The 16516-nt window shown below is 35.1% G+C and overlaps 2 protein-coding genes across 6 annotated transcripts in view; both read right to left on the bottom strand.

Moving 5' to 3' along the window:
- On the bottom strand, positions 1 to 3589 carry LOC116162904 (uncharacterized protein K02A2.6-like). Its single transcript, XM_031476673.1, has 2 exons — positions 3575 to 3589; positions 1 to 3521 (listed from the first exon to the last, which is right to left on the bottom strand). The coding sequence occupies exon 2, from the start codon at positions 3425 to 3427 to the stop codon at positions 176 to 178; it is 3252 nt and encodes a 1083-aa protein (XP_031332533.1). The 5' UTR covers positions 3428 to 3521; positions 3575 to 3589; the 3' UTR covers positions 1 to 175.
- A 3733-nt stretch (positions 3590 to 7322) lies between these two features.
- The window catches only part of LOC116162985 (CUGBP Elav-like family member 4), a gene marked incomplete at its 5' end in the record, with an annotated part of 86332 nt that continues 77138 nt past the window's right edge, over positions 7323 to 16516 (bottom strand). For 2 of the 5 annotated variants that reach the window (XM_031476791.1, XM_031476795.1), the window contains 7 exon segments: positions 7323 to 11022; positions 11164 to 11322; positions 11774 to 11854; positions 12537 to 12635; positions 13232 to 13396; positions 13659 to 13788; positions 13985 to 14128. In XM_031476791.1, coding sequence (XP_031332651.1) covers positions 10895 to 11022; positions 11164 to 11322; positions 11774 to 11854; positions 12537 to 12635; positions 13232 to 13396; positions 13659 to 13788; positions 13985 to 14128 — 906 coding nt within the window. 5 annotated transcript variants of the gene reach the window in all.

The following is a 16516-nucleotide window of genomic DNA, read 5'->3' on the forward strand; positions in this document are numbered from 1 at the left end:
TGATGTCGGATTGTTATTTATTAATTGCACAAACATATATCACCGACATTATTCTACATCAATTTTGTACAAGGCCATAATCATCGGCTGTGTCTCTACTCCCCTATACTAATACCCTGTATAACACCTCCTCTCCTTAAAAGAAATAAATTTACAATATGTATAAGCATAAAATTTACAAATTCAAACGGATAGGAGGTCGAGAAACCCTATTTGATCTTCGTAAAGGTGGTTCCGAATCTATTATAATTTTACTTGTTTCGGGCACTGATACAACTGGAGCATCTGAAAGATTTTCATTTACTGGTGGCGTACTTGCCTCCGTTTCAGAAATGATTGAACTGGCACTACCCTGAAATTGATTGTCAGCTGGGTGTGTATCCTTTTCTTTTGCAATCTGCAATTCGTCATTATTATGAAAAGTACGAGAAGTGGACATCGTCTGACCTGCAATCGGATCGTTAACATAATCTCTCACTGCATTTGTGATAGGCATATTTTCGCCAATTGTCCTAATTTGATTTATGTGTCGTTTGTAAAATTTACCATTATCTAACTGAATTAAATAATGTAATTTACCTAACCTTTTTTGTATTCTGCCAAATTCCCATTTATTGCTATGATTGTAGTCACGCACTGCCACTCTTTTCCCTACCGAAATTTCTCTAACTCTAATATTGTAACTAGGTTTTGTATTAACTTCTAAATCTGGTTTAAGAAAATCTAAACGTGAGCGAATTTCTCTTCCGAACATTAAATAGGAAGGACTGACTTTCGTTACTGAATGTTCAGTCTTTCTATAATGTAACAAAAATTTTAGTAATTCTCTTTCACAATCATTTGCATGTCCCTTCATTGCTCTTAGAGCCTGTTTAAATGATTGTACATATCTTTCCGCTAATCCATTTGTGCTTGGATGATACGGAGCACTTAACTTATGAATAATACCGTTTTCTTGTAAAAACCGTTTAAATTCGTATGAAGTGAATGTACTCCCGTTATCTGACACTAAAGTTCTCGGAATTCCAAATGTAGTAAAAATTTTTCTACACAGAGCAATTGTATTTGTTGTCGTCATATCTTTAACTACATGAATTTCTGGCCAGCGTGTGTATGCGTCGACTAAAATAAAGTAATATCGATTATAAAAAGGCCCTGCAAAGTCCACATGTACTCTGTCAAAGGGAGCACTAGCTGGTTCCCAAGGGTGAACTTGCACTTTTACTGGGTCATTTTTGTGTTTTTGGCAATTTACACAATTCTTAACAATCGCCTCAATGTCATCCGATATTCCGGCCCACCACACATAACTTCGTGCTAAGGCTTTCATCTTTGCCACCCCAAAATGCGTTGCATGTAATTCTTGTAGGATTTTGTACTGTAATGTTTTTGGAACAACAACGCGGTGTTGTCTAAATATACTCCCACTTTGTAATGTAAATTCTGACTGATCTACATTAAAACGGAATTTTTTGTCAACCTCTGTCCCTGATTGCAACCCCTTTAATAGTGGTATTAATGCATTATCTCTCTCAGTTGCCTTGGCTAGTTCCTGTAATTTAATGGGTAATGTTTCTATTTGATTAATTTCGAATGCATCTGGTTCATCATAAAGGTAATTATCAGTACTTTTTGTAGGTAACCGCGACATAGCATCCGCATTTGCGTGCTTTGTTGTATTTTTATATTTAATATTGTATTTAAATCCCTGTAAAAAGAGTGCATAATGCTGCATTCTTGTGGCAGTCAAAGATGGTAAACTTGCTACTGGTGAAAAAATATGTACTAGAGGTTTATGGTCTGTATATAGTGTAAAGTTTCTTCCAAACAAGTAATAAAAGAATTTTTTTACTCCATATACGATACTGTATGCCTCCTTGTCAATTTGGGCGTATTTTTGCTGTACTGTTGTTAAAGTTTGTGATGCAAAACAAATTGGTCGTTCAGATCCGTCTGGAAATGTATGTGATAGTACAGCCCCTACTGCGTACGGGCTGGCATCTGTAGCTAACACCAATGGTAGTTTTGGGTCAAAATGAACTAAAACTTTAGGTGATTGTATTTGTGATTTCACAATTTCAAAAGCTTTTTGACACTCCTTATTCCATTTAAAAGGTATATCTTTTTTTAACAATTTATATAATGGATGCAATGTAGAACTTAAGTTCTGCATGAATCGACCGTAATAATTTACTAACCCTGCAAATGCACGTAATTCGGTTTTATTGGTAGGAATCTTTACTTTCTGTATTGCTTCAATTTTTGCCTTAGATTTATGTATACCCACTTTATCAATTACATAACCGCAATACTCAATTTTATCTTTAAGAAATTCACATTTTGAAAGGTTTACCCGTATATTATACTTTGCTAATCTACCTAGTACTAACTCTAATCGCTGAAAATGTATAGTATTATTAGGTGCTGTAATTTTAATATCGTCTAAAAAGACTGTAACCCCGTCAATATCTTGTAGTATTGTTTCTATTGTGCGTTGCCATATGGCTGGTGCACTAGCTATACCAAACATTAGCCTAGTACTTTGGTAAAGCCCTTTTGGAGTACTTAGTGTTAGATATTTTCTATCTTCGGGACATACTTCTAACTGTAAGTACGCTTGTTGTAAATCAAGTTTTGTGAACTTATCTCCCCCAGCTAAACTCAAAAATAATTCTTCTACTGTTGGTAAGGGATGCTCGTCTACAATTAAATTTTTATTAAGTGTAATTTTGAAATCTCCACAAATCCTAATTCTACCATTAGATTTTACAACTGGGACAATAGGTGTTGCCCATTCTGACGTATTTACTTTAATTAACACTCCCTCTTTCTCCAATATTTGTAATTCTTCTTCTACTTTGGGTAGAAGTGCATAAGGAACTTTACGAGCTTTAACAAAAATCGGTGTTGCACCTTCTTTCACTTGTAACTTTGCCTGCAAATGTTTAATTTTTCCCATATTTTGCTCAAAAACTGACTGATATTTTTGTATCACTTTATCTAATGTATTGGGGCATGTTTCTAGAGATACATGAGAAATAGTTGCTAGATCTAATTGTAATTGTCTTATCCATTCCCTACCAAGTAACGGTTTTCTATCAGACTTAACTATGTATAAATTCAAAATTTTCTGTACAGTGTTGTATGTAACAGTTACCGATACAAATCCTACAACGTCCAATTCTCTTTTACAGTAAGTGACTAATTGTAAGTTTGTATTTTCTACTTGAATATTGGGGAATAATTGTTTAAATTGAGTTACATTAATTATACTCACTGCAGCTCCACTATCAACTTCAAATTCAACTAGTGTACCATTTAATTTTAGCGTTAACAAGAATTTTTCTCTAAATGTAGTATGTTCAGTTTGTAATGTGAAAATTTCTTCTACCTGATTCGCCTGTTGTTTCTGTTGCCTTACTTTCATACATACTTTGCTTACGTGACCTTGCCCTTTACAAAGACTGCAATAGAGCTTCTTCTTTCTGCATTTAGATGCTACATGATTACTATCGCCACACCTGTAACAAAATATTTTGTTAGTATTAACATCTGAACTTGAAAATGGTTTTACAAAATTTCCACTTTTTGAAAACTTAAGAGTTTTTATATGCTGGTGTAATGGATTGTACTGTCCCACGGTGAGCATTGTGTAGTTGAGCTGCGTCTCTTTGAGACACCTCCATACTCTTCGCAACTTCTACTGCCTTTTCTACGGTTAAATCCTTATGTTCCAATAAACGACTTTGTATTGCTTGGTTCCGCAGTCCAAAGACAAACTGATTACGTAGTGCCTTCTTAAGATATGTTCCGTAATTGCACTTGGTCGCTAACTTTTGCAAGGATGTTAAAAAATCTTGTGTACTTTCGCCTTCGTGCTGTCTTCTCTGTAGAAATCGAAATATCTCCGCTATCTCCAATGGTTCCGGATTATAATGAGTTTTCATATAATTCACCAACTCTTCGTAAGTTTTTTGTACTGGTACTTCTGGTGATAATTTGTCACACAAAACGTCATATGCGTCTGGACCCATGTAATGTAAAAGGTATGGTGCTTGCTTATTCCTTGGTACTCCGAACACACTAAATGCGCTCTCCAACCTCATTAACCATCTATCAAAGTTTTTAGTTGTATCGTACGTTTCAATGGAGAATACTGTATGTACGGCATGTGAAATCGGTTCTTGGGTAGAAGATGTAAGTGTAGTCCCAGAACCTTCCGTAGTAGCCATTGGGCTTGTAGTTGTATTTGTCGTAGCCGTTGAACTTGTGGTCGTAGTCATGACTTATGTAAATTCTTTTTCAATGTGTATGCCCTTAACCTTACTTTTGGAACGCACCAAACGTGATCTTGTAAAATGTATATGTATTAACGTAGATTCGTATTTTTCGTCCTCGTCGCCACTGTTATATTTGTTGGGTCGTTGGAAATAAACGGATGATGTCGGATTGTTATTTATTAATTGCACAAACATATATCACCGACATTATTCTACATCAATTTTGTACAAGGCCCTAATCATCGGCTGTGTCTCTACTCCCCTATACTAATACCCTGTATAACAAACATATTTGTTAGCAGTCACAAAATACATATCAATAAAATCTAAATTAAGTCCATGCTCACCTTGAGAAGTGGTTGGTTCTACATAGTTATTACCAGCCCTACAAACCTTAGCTAAATGGCCCACCTGCTTACAAATTTTACATTTGTATTTCTTGTATTTACAAAATTTAAAGGTATGACCGCCATTGCCACAGCTGTTGCACTTTGCCTCAGCTCTTTTGTTGCCTTCTCTTTCATGCTGGTCGGTACCCTGGTTCGTGCTGCTCCGCTGGCTCGTCCCTTGGTGTGGGTTGCTACCCTGCCTCTTACTGGGCCCCTGGATTGCTGGTGTATTCTTGTGCACTGAAATTGCATTTACACTAGCGACACTGCGAGTCTGTACCAACGCTGCTTCTTTCTTAAGAGCTACTTCCACGATTTCTGAGAGTTTGCTTGTGTGTTCTTGTTCGCACACCTTGTCTAAAATTGGGCCTCTTCTTAAAGCTGCCACAAACCTGTCCTTCAGTATTTCATCCAGATTCGCACCAAATTTGCACTCCATGGCCTTGGTTTTGATTCGGATGAAGAAATCTTTAATCGGTTCGTTTTCTAATTGCCTCAAGTCATAGAACTCGACGCGCTCCTTAAACACAGATACTTTCTTGGTAAATTGATTTTTAAGAATTGTGCAGAGATCACTGTATGATTTAGCATTAGGTAAATCGGGATCACACAACCCTTTTAAGGTACTGTATGCGTCGTCACCAATGGCTGTAATGAGAACGGTCACTTTCCTGTCATCCTCGACGTAATTTGCCAAAAAGTATTGCTCCATCCGCTCTTGGTACGAACACCAGTCGTTTCCAATCTTGTATTCGGCCAGTGTCCCTACTTGACCCCTCAAAACATTTACTTGCGCCATTTTGTCTTTCCCGCGTGTGTCTTTTTCACCGGAACGCGGATACCTTGCCTGTTGCCGTGTAGGTCGTCTACCTCGTCGCCAATTATGTAATGTATGCCTTATACTTACACCACGAACTTATGTATATGTTCGTGACTTATACGCACCTTGCATATAAACAACAAAAATGAGCAAAACCTTTATTACACACAACTCAACAAATAATGACAGCCATGTTGCTGTTACACCCTGCATGCAACTTAACTTGACTTATTTCCCTAGCTAGATTAAGATACAGAGATGCCACAGCCTTGTAGGCAAACTTAACTAAAAACAAGATACGTGGAAATTATTGAATCGCCACTCATTTATCGCACATAGATTCTAAACTGAAGAGCTTTGATTAGCGTAATCCGGCTCCTGCAAGATGGGTAGCCCGCCCCTGGTTTCGGGGTTTCGAGCCTACAGTTGAATGTCGACGACAATCACGGAATTAGGTGTCGTAACTCAATTTTGACTACAGTTTTTTTCCACCCCCCGTGGCGGCTTCATTCACGGAGAAAATTGTTAGTAATAAACAACAAGTCAGTACATACATAAAACGAATCGGTAATTTCCACATATTAAAATAAAATGAAAACTTATATGAATGTTACTTCAGGGACAAGATGCCAAACGTAACCCACGTTCGTGCTTTTCTAGATGGCGAGGCAGCTTTTCCCCACCTAGAAATTGCATGGTTGCAAACTCTCTAAAATGTGTGCATCGTCGTAAGTTGTATATACAGGGTAGAACCTCTCAGTGTATATTTATCAATCAACGCTTTTAGCTTTGATGACGGCCACTAGGGAAAGTCAAAAATAATGGATAATTTGCTTCACGCCGAAAAAGCTAAACATAAGTACCTACCTTAAAAATTGACCATAAGTTTGGGAGAGGGCGTTCAACGTGAACGTGAACCCCTGGCATACCAACTGTATTCAGTATTAAGTGCTATGTAGGTTGCCTAAACACTCAATCGCCTTCGTGTGGGCTAATTTTAAAAATATACGTAAGACCTTTTATCCATGGATATTACCAACTTATCAACTCATTGATAAATTCAATGGTTTAGTTAATTAACGATTTAAAACAACGCCAGCGCAAGCAATCGGCAAGATTCCATCCCCGATGTTTGTTTGGTAAAGAGCGCCTTTTTGATTAGAGAATCAAGAAAAGGGATGGCCAACATGAACCAAAGAGATTTTCATGGCACCTGTTTGTATACTAAGCACAGTTCGAAATAGTTATTTATATAACAAGAGCGCGAAGTTCAATTTCGCGCATTGAGACTGAAGGTATTTTGACGAGGCGAAGCCGAGTCAAAACATCAGTCAAATGCGCGAAATAACTTCGCGCTAGCGTTATATACAATATTTTTTCTACAACTGAACCGATTGTTAATTAAATTTACTGTTTAAGTTCAACTTTGTCACGTGCGCGAAATACTTTTTTTCACTGTTGACGATTTCGCGCACGTTGTCAATAGCAACCTTACCTATTAATTAACCGTTTAAAAATCTAGTACTTCGCGTTTCGAAATCCGTCAGAAAATGACAGGTTTTTTTGACAGTTGTAGAAAAAAGTATTTTTTGTTTTGGTAAATTATTATTCAATTTAAATTTTTTAATTTTACATTACTTTGCCTGTGGTCACCTTTTGTCCGAGACTGTAATACTTACCATTGAATACCATTGAAGAGAGTGTATTTGCAACATGAACTGGGAATTATGTTTATTCCAATGAATACAGGTATAGGTGCAGTAGTCAGAGACTTGTAGTAACAAGTCTTTGGCAGTAGGTAGTGCACACAAGATAAATAAAACTCTATCTATGTCTGTATGCATTAAATAGTTAACTTTATTAATTTGTAATTGTTTTATAAAGTTTTATATGAATTGAAAAGCTAAATCAACTGTCAAAAATAAATCCAAATCAATATATGGCGAAAAATACATATGGCAATAACCATGTAACATGAATAATAGAAATTTGAGTTGGATTTATTTCTTTTTTTAAATTATGTTAAATATAGAATCAAGACAATTTGTTTTTTGAACCCCAATATTACATTATTGTTACAATAGGTAGATTATGTGTTTTATTGAGCATCACCAATTCTGCTCAGCCGTTTCTTTTCCATAAGTCTAATTAAATCTTATTTATAAATTGTAAATATTAAATATGTAGTCACAAACTGTACAGCTTAATGTCTCGATATTTAAGTGGTTGGATGAGAACACGCAACCGGTTGTAAAAAATATAAAGACCAGCAAAATTGACAGTGTAAAAATAATATGATTACTTCTATGTACGGATAATAAAAGTACACGCATTCATTGTCTAATTTAATCATATGTTTTTACATTATCGTATTACAACTGTTAAAGGGTTATAAATACTTCAATTTAATTAGGTATCTACTATATATAATATATGTATATAATATATATTTTAATAATTTTACTCTATAATAATTTGTGTAAAATGTAATTAAACTGACATGCAACAGAGTATGGTTTGGATTATCTTATATAATAAATGGTGACTCATGATAACTGGGTACTCGCACCATGCCCAAAATCAACCCTATCTTTCTACAGCGGACCGCTTTAATACTGTATTGAAGCATAAGCTAAGGTACTGCAGTTCTACACAATATCTTCATCCTCAATAATGTACATATTGCGGATAATTACAAGCAGTTTTTGTAGATTCATTAGATAGTATAGTACAAAGAGATAATAAATCATTGAATAAATTAATACCTTATAATCTAAAATATATACTTAGATAGTACAATAAATAAATTATCGAATCACCTGGTATGACTAGAAACATATTTTGTAGATTTTACAAATAATAAACGGTTGTATTGGTCCCAACCAAGGAGAATTAAGAAGAAGAGAACTATTATTTTGTGGTTTGTTAGGAAATGTACCTCTCTTCAAAAATCTCTTGCCTTCATCCTCCTTGATCCCAGTACATTAATGTTTGTGAGATTATTATTAAAAGTAATGTAAGAAAGGCAATGGACATGCTTGCGGTTTAATTGGATTTGTGTATATAGTGTTTCCTTCAAGAATGCTGTGAAGTTCTTAAGAAATTAAATGCCAATTATTTATCTATACCTAGGTGTAATTTATTTTTTCTTAAAATAAAAGAATGTTTGTATGGATTAAAATTAAAACTTTGCAAGGTAGTAATAAAAATAGTTACCATTACTATAAAATATGTTATCACAATATTATTTTAGAGCTTCCATGGAAAACATTCTCTTATTTGAGTCAAAATCTGCGAATTAACGAAAATATATTTGTGTAGTGTATAAAAGGCTTCAATTAGGAACTTTTAAGAGATCCACAAAAATAACACATCTGTATGTAAGAACCTAAGAATTTACTGATATAACACAGGATATGTTATTCACTTCACTGGAGTACTCTTGAAGTAACTCTTTACACAACGAAACCCAAAGCCAAAATTTGCTGTACCTATAACAATTGTCACGTTCTTGTGAATGATCCATTCTACCATTATATTCCTACCTTGAATATGATTATACCTATCTTTATAAAATGGTTCTAGAACTAAGAATATGATCAAGCCTATGTCGGTGAATTGGCATCTAAAATATAAAAACAGCTTTAAACGTTATTGACAGGTACTTCTCTCATTTTTGACACAGAAAGAACCGTACATTTATATAAAACGGTGTGTCATGTGGACTTTTATTTACAGCATGGGTTATGATAGCGAGGGATGCAATCCGCTGTGGACGCGGACCATGGTTACATTATTATACTAGTAGAAACACGATGTACGCCCTCTCACGATGAGAACATGTTACACAAATAATTGCAAAAACATACCCTGTATCCTAGAATCACTTCGCTGCGTTTAAGATTGATTATTATCCACTCGTACTGATTGGGGATACTATAATTGAATGATGACTAGACTACATAATTCGGGAAGCTGTTGCTCACCCGCGAGCATTTAGTACGTTTAGTTATATTTACTTCCAGCGCTGAAGGAATGTAACAAGCAAGCGTGGAATGCTACTACTAATAAAGAAGAATATAAATGTAGTGTGTGCTATAAAGTAATAATTTACCATTTAATCATCGCAATGTTATATGAGACGAAAGGAAAATAGTAGATAAGTGTGCATAATTCGGACTAAGAAAATATATTTTCGTCTGCACAAAGAAATTAAAACAATTAGATTTAATTTTCGAATTTATAAAATGAGTATATGTCGCGATATATGGGTATAATTACCTTAAATTACACACTACATAGTATTTAGCAAAATATTTGCTTGCAATATTTGTCGAAAACAATAAATATAGGTACAAAATAAGTACGCGAAGTACTATTGTGTATCAGTCGATCAGTTAATATTGCACAATTGGATCTTAGCCCAACAAAAAAAAACGTATCTAAGAATATTAAATATTCAATAAATAGTATAATATATATTTTTTATATGTTACTTAATATTTATATATATTTATATGTTCTTATACCTAAATTAGTTCTAATCATATTAATTAATATGCAGCGCAAGGCTGGATAATTTGACTAGAGTGGCCCAGCCGAGTACTCGCTTACTGTCTCCCCGGTCTGAGACTGACTAACGTCCCTCAAAAGCATCAACTAACTTCTCAACAACTATTTGGCAAAAACGACAACTTGCATTTTGATATATAAACTTATATATTAGATAAAATTCATAAACTGCAAACCCATTGTTCTAAAATCGATATAGGTTTTAACCTGTACGGTTTCGCGCCACTCTCTGGTCTACCTTCTAAATTGCTATTATCTAAAATGTACAGATTAATATTATAATTGGTACGTTTGTAACGATTATGTTACTTAAAGTTTAGTAGAAATATATTATACTAATTTGTATAAGTATTATTAATTTATGTATAAATATGTCATAGCTTTTCTTAAATATAGCAGAGACACTTATACATCACGTATCTCTGTGAGTTTGGACTCCGAGTAAGTCTTTTGACTAGAACCACTGTGAACTTCTGCCTGGACTAATTTGGCATCTACTCGAAGGGCAGCATTACCTACTCTAATGATTTCGTATTCAATTACAGTTTAACACACAATACATACAATTTAGCGTAAATGTCAAAATAGTAATAGGTACATTTCACGAACGAGAAGACAAAACGGCCTGTACAATCAAACACTGATTTGTTATTTAATCACAGCCCATTTGGAAATTCTCGAATAATCAAGTGGACAATGCTGCCTAAAATAGCAATATTCCAGGCAAGTTCAAAAAAGGAAACCTTATCTTAGTAATAAAATGTGGCTATGACTAGTATACTAAATGGCTGATGGGTGCAGCTAAATTGCTTGCCGGGCTCTGAAAGCCAAGGTTAGTATGGTCGGTTTGCGTCCTTGGGCCTTTTTAGTTGCACTTTAAGTCTCTTCATTCCAATTTGAAAGCCGTTCATGGCTTGGATGGCTGCTTGGGCACTTGCTGGGTTGTCAAATGATACAAACCCTGCAATGAAATTAAATAGTTGATACTAATCTTTTCGAACAGAGAGAATGCATTCAACGAAAATATTAACCAACGTATTTAAAAAAGGGTGCTGCAGTATTGACTAACCCAAATTAGCTAAGCAGTATAAAAAACGCTTACCGAAACATTTGCTTTGGTTAGTGGCACGGTCGATGAATACTTTTGAGCTGATCACATTTCCAAAAGGAAGAAACATTTGCATTAGTTCAGCATCACCAAATTCTTGAGGTAGGTGATAGATAAATAAATTACAACCTTCGGGTCCGGAGATCGAGCAACCTACACAAAAACATTGGATAAGTGATTTGGTCCAATTTCTGCGTGAAATGAAGTAATTGAAAATTTTTATTGCATCAGATATTTACTGAAATAAAAGTTTTTGAAAATATTAACCCGTGCTTAAATTTGGAAAATGTAATTAGTTAAATGCATCTAAATTAATTAATAAAAAAAAGAGCAATAAGAAAATGGTATTTCTAAATTGAGCACATCAACACAACAATGAAACAGTGGCGCTGGACTGTAGCCAATGCTGTACATTCAGTGCAGTATAACATCAAACACAAAGGACTTGATGCAACACCATAGATATGTAACATTTAATAAACGACAATAAATTTATTATTGAAGCTTGTTTACTAAGCAATGTTTCAATTTAATTGGGGGTGTCGTGATGAGATCTAGGTATATATTTAATATTTAAAATTTATGATCGATTTTGAAGCCTTACCTTCCCTCTGCGTGGGAACAACTGCAGACATGGGTGGAGGAATTGCCTGCGGGATCTGGCCGTATACCGCAGGATAAGCTGCTGACAAATGTGAACAAATCACACCAATACTTTCTCCATCAATGCAACTGTGCATGCTACATTAATTACTGAGCTTTTCCACTTTAATACCGTTTTCATAGAAAAGTTTAATGATTAAAAATTTGAAAACAGCGAGAAAGAGGATAAGTGATAAGTGAGTTTATAAACGTTTTCTTAAATAATATTATGTTAAATAAGTATTTCTGAGGTTTCACCTAACAATATCAACGAAATTAAATTAAATTAAATTAACGAAAACTTTCATTGATAGTTATGTAATTATATGTAGCAGTAGTACATGTTGCAAAATTTGTGGTGGTACGTTATATTAGTATGATTGCTAGTTATGCAATTTGTTAGATGATAGTCACTTATTTAATAACAATGAATATATAAGTACATTGGGTGTTCAACATTTGACCAATAGGAAATAAACACGTACATATATTAAGGCTACAATACACAGTAAAGCAAAATATTAGTAGGTAAAATACAATACACTACAGCCAATACCAAACTAAAACATTTAGCAACTATTCTCTCGACAGAACAAGCTGAAACATACACAAAGCTCTAAAGGAGAGTATAAAACACACATAGAGGTTATTGATTACATCAACTATAAAGCCTACTATTAATATGTTTTCATGACGACACAACTTCATTACAGAAGGAAACTTACCCACGCCAGGATACGGTTGCATTCCAGGATATGCCGCATGTTGAAGCGCAGCCTCACCATTAGGCAGTCCCTGCGCTGGAATGGACAGATGAAGCGCATCTAAATTTCGATAAGTTTAGTTATCAGTCACAGATCAACCTGTTTGCTAAGAGCAAGTTATCTCTCACATTTTGCATTTGCTTATGTTAAAAAGGGAGGTTTCAATCAAAGTTGTTCCACCATATAAATATTTAAAAATACCATGAACGAAAGAGTATAGCTGTATCCCGTGTGTATATTATATATAGTGTGTAACACTGTAAAAATGGGCGGACGAGAGGAAAAAAACAAACATTTTTTCCACAAAACTGAACCTCCAAAATGTTTCGTTTGGAAGCAGTCTCAAGTAGATTGCGTTTCTTCTGTATTTTTTTCTCTGCTATCATAACACAAGGACGAAATTAACGAATTTGGCTAGGTTTTTGAGTATACTTTTTTGAGATACCTACTTAATTGTTACCCCCTGTATGATAAATGAATATTTTTAATTGTATATCATGCATGATGCCATCATAGTCATAATCAACATTTATTTTTTTCATCCATCATTGCTGGGATTAGGGTCGATAATTTTTTAAAACATATTTATAGGTTAAAAAGAACTGTTAACAAAATGTGCAGAGCAACTTGCTAAAAATAGAAGATGGTGTACTTACGAGCAGGATACGTTTGAGGAATACCATTAGTATATACAGCTTCGGTTCCTCCCGGCTGTCCGTTAGGTGTTTGTGCAGCTATATTGAAAGTTGGCATGGTAGGTGAAGGCAAGCTAGGGATGGTTCCATTTACTGGTTGTCCAGAACCTGTACCTATACCCACATCTGTCAAAATTGTAAACATGATGAAAATAATAACTACAATCGAATATATATACCGGGTGGAGACTTTTTCCAGGGTAATAACAAACTATCTCTAATATCAATCAAAACTCTATGTAACAAGGCCTTAGGTTAAACACAATTTAGGAGTATGTTCGACGCAGCGGCCGTTGAGAGTTTTGACGAAAGTATTAAAAAAAAAAGTGTGTAGTTAAACCTCCATCCGGTATATCATGATTATTATAGATAACATAATATAGCTCACCTGATGTGGGCGGAACGACGGAGTTAGCCATTCCGTTAAGAGTGGCATGTGGAATTTGTGTGGCTAATGCAGCCATTGGATTGATGTATGTACCCTGTGCAGTCGCTGCTGCCATTAAAGCTGCTTGTTGCTGTAATTCCAACAGGGAAACATGACGGTATTATAATTGTACTTAATAGGACACGCAGAAGAATTTCAATTTCCAAAGTTACTAAGCTACATATTATTCTTAGAAATGTGTTATTGTATTTATAAGTATTCGAAACTTTACATTTTAAAACTATTTTGCATGCTTCGTAGAATAGTTAATTGTTTCCAAAACTTACCTGTGCATAAGCTCCATAGGCTCCAAACTGGTTGAACACGAAAGGGTTGAGGAGACTCATATTTCCAGCCATCTGCTGCATGCGTCTCAATTGACGTTCCTTTTCAGTATCTGCAAACTTTACCACTAAGCTGGAAGAAGCTCCCTGCAAAGATTATCCACTTTTAGCATTCGGAATGATACCTATTACAGTTATTAATTTATGTCGCAAGTATACCAAATACCGAATATTTAAAAGTGTATCAAACAATTTTTATGCTTTCATTGCGTCGAGTTTTTGTCGTAACCCCTAAAAAATTTCATTAATTATGTCAAAATGACAACAGTAATACGAATAATAAGGGTTAAGTAACTCAACAAAGCGAATAACCCATTTCATTAACAAGGGAAACCTAATCTTACTATGTATGCTGGACACGTTCCAGGATTTCTTGCACGTGGGATACCAAAGTGGAAACAGATGTGGGTATTCGCAAACCACTAAGAAAAACTGTTTGCATTCCTATCGTCAACAGGTGGTCAGTTATTTATTTTAGGATAACATTTCAACCTCAATTAATTTTGCAAGTATTTTGTACGTTGAAACGTACATCTATATCAGATGCTTCTACGGCATCCTATGCGATTTGAATATTAATATTTATCACCGCAAATTTGAAATGCGTCGTTTTTATGACCCTAGAAGAGAGAAAACTGTTCATAAATACAACAGAATAGCGAAAGGATGATTGAAAAGCTGCAGGATTTTTCTGTGCACTCATCTGTTTAAATTCGTCGAGGTTTATGCGTGCCTCCTTTTCGTGAATTTTAGTTATCGTAGGCTCAAAGTGGTTCTAAAAATATTTTATATAAAACTGTCAATAAAGCAGTTTTGAAGAAAAGCTCCTACTGATCCAAGGAACCAATTCAATCGCGTAGGTTCAAATGTAGAGCAGCGGCGTGGTCACAATCTCGCTCTGACAAGGGCTTTCCTTTACACCGCTGTTCGCACAAATCTATTAGAGATCGTTAAATCCAAACCCGGCTGGAGAGCGCCATCCAATTCCGCGTGTCTCCTCATCGGATCAGCGCTCCGTCGAAGAGACATTTTGTTATTGAATGCCGCAGGATGCTTGGGGACGAGGGAATTTAGAGTGAGTGTTAGAAATACCAAGCAATAAAAATTCTCTTTACTGCCGACATTTTGACATTTCAGATACAAACTTAAAATTTTACAAAGAAATGTACCATTGCAGTGTTCGCTCGCCTAAACACACCGAGTTATACGAGTTTTTACTCTTATCACTAAAACTGTCGGGGGAATTTTGAACGGCAACTTCATTCTCATACAAATTAAATAAGGCGTCCCATTAACTGGAAGAACGAGTGACCCTGTGGGTAAAATATTAAACATGCATGAGGCTGTTTTATACTTCCCTTTAACGCTCTTTCTATGCTGCTAATGGAAATTGCAAGATTACAGGAACTTAGTAGATTATATTTTAATGAAAATTTCTTGTATTTACGAGAGATCTCAAAAACCACTACATTTTTTACGCAAAGGAAAATGTGATAAATACTAGCGCTCATTAATAAAGCGTAAATGGGTACGTTAAAAATTCTCTACTAATTCACAAAAACTATATGGATAACAGCTCTGCCTCGAATCCTTGTCGAACCATCCCTCAAAATTAATATTTTAAATCTTTTTATTAGAGGCTGCACTAGTTGTACCTATGTAGGAATAGATGAATTGTTTCCGCTAATTTTTGAGTTGGACAAACCCTTTTAAAAAGGGATTCAGCACGGATCTTTGACTTCGTAGAAATAGATTGGCGGATGTTCGACATCGCTCTCTCTTTTCGATTTTCGTTCTCTAGTTAGACGAGGAACAGACGGACGGGCAAAACCATCAAATAAGGGGAATTTCTTTCGAAAAAGTATTACTGTATTAATACAATACGCTGATATTTTTTACAGTATCGCTTACTAAGTTAGCGATGGACCCATCTCGTACATGGGATGTACACAAATAATGAATGGAACATTAATTATTACCTTACTAATTCGTCCAGAATACTCCGAGTTATTTTTTTTAGCGCATTTTTTATCAATTAATTTAATCTTTCATGGTACTCTAGTGAAAGGTCTCAACGAAAGAAGTTAATTTCTACCAACCATAGTCCTCCTCCTCGACCCCTTATCGTGATCCGATATAAATAATTCCTTATGTCAAGAACATTGTCGGAGGAGGGTACTCGCAAAGGGCGATTGGGACGCGAAAAAACATATCTATTGGCGATTGGTGTACGCTGTACTTGCGGTCTATCTTGGAAATAAATGCACTTTAGTTATTTATTTCTAGTTTCTACCCTCTTCGTTGCTTCTGGGACAACGCGAGATTTAACATAGGATTTTTACAAGTGTATGTACTATGTACCTACTACCTAGGTACATTTACATAGAGATGTGTTATAATAAAATTTTACATGCGGCATACATTACATTTTTACTATAAGTACGTGCGTATTTGGATTATTTTTTCGAACACTTG

This window comes from Photinus pyralis, unplaced genomic scaffold, assembly GCF_008802855.1.
Source record: "Photinus pyralis isolate 1611_PpyrPB1 unplaced genomic scaffold, Ppyr1.3 Ppyr1.4_LG2, whole genome shotgun sequence".
Taxonomy (NCBI): domain Eukaryota; kingdom Metazoa; phylum Arthropoda; class Insecta; order Coleoptera; family Lampyridae; genus Photinus; species Photinus pyralis.

What these genes read in the sequence shown, in the direction of transcription:
- LOC116162904 (XM_031476673.1), bottom strand. Translation starts at nt 3,427, where the DNA reads ATGAAAGTAAGGCAACAGAAACAACAGGCGAATCAGGTAGAAGAAATT.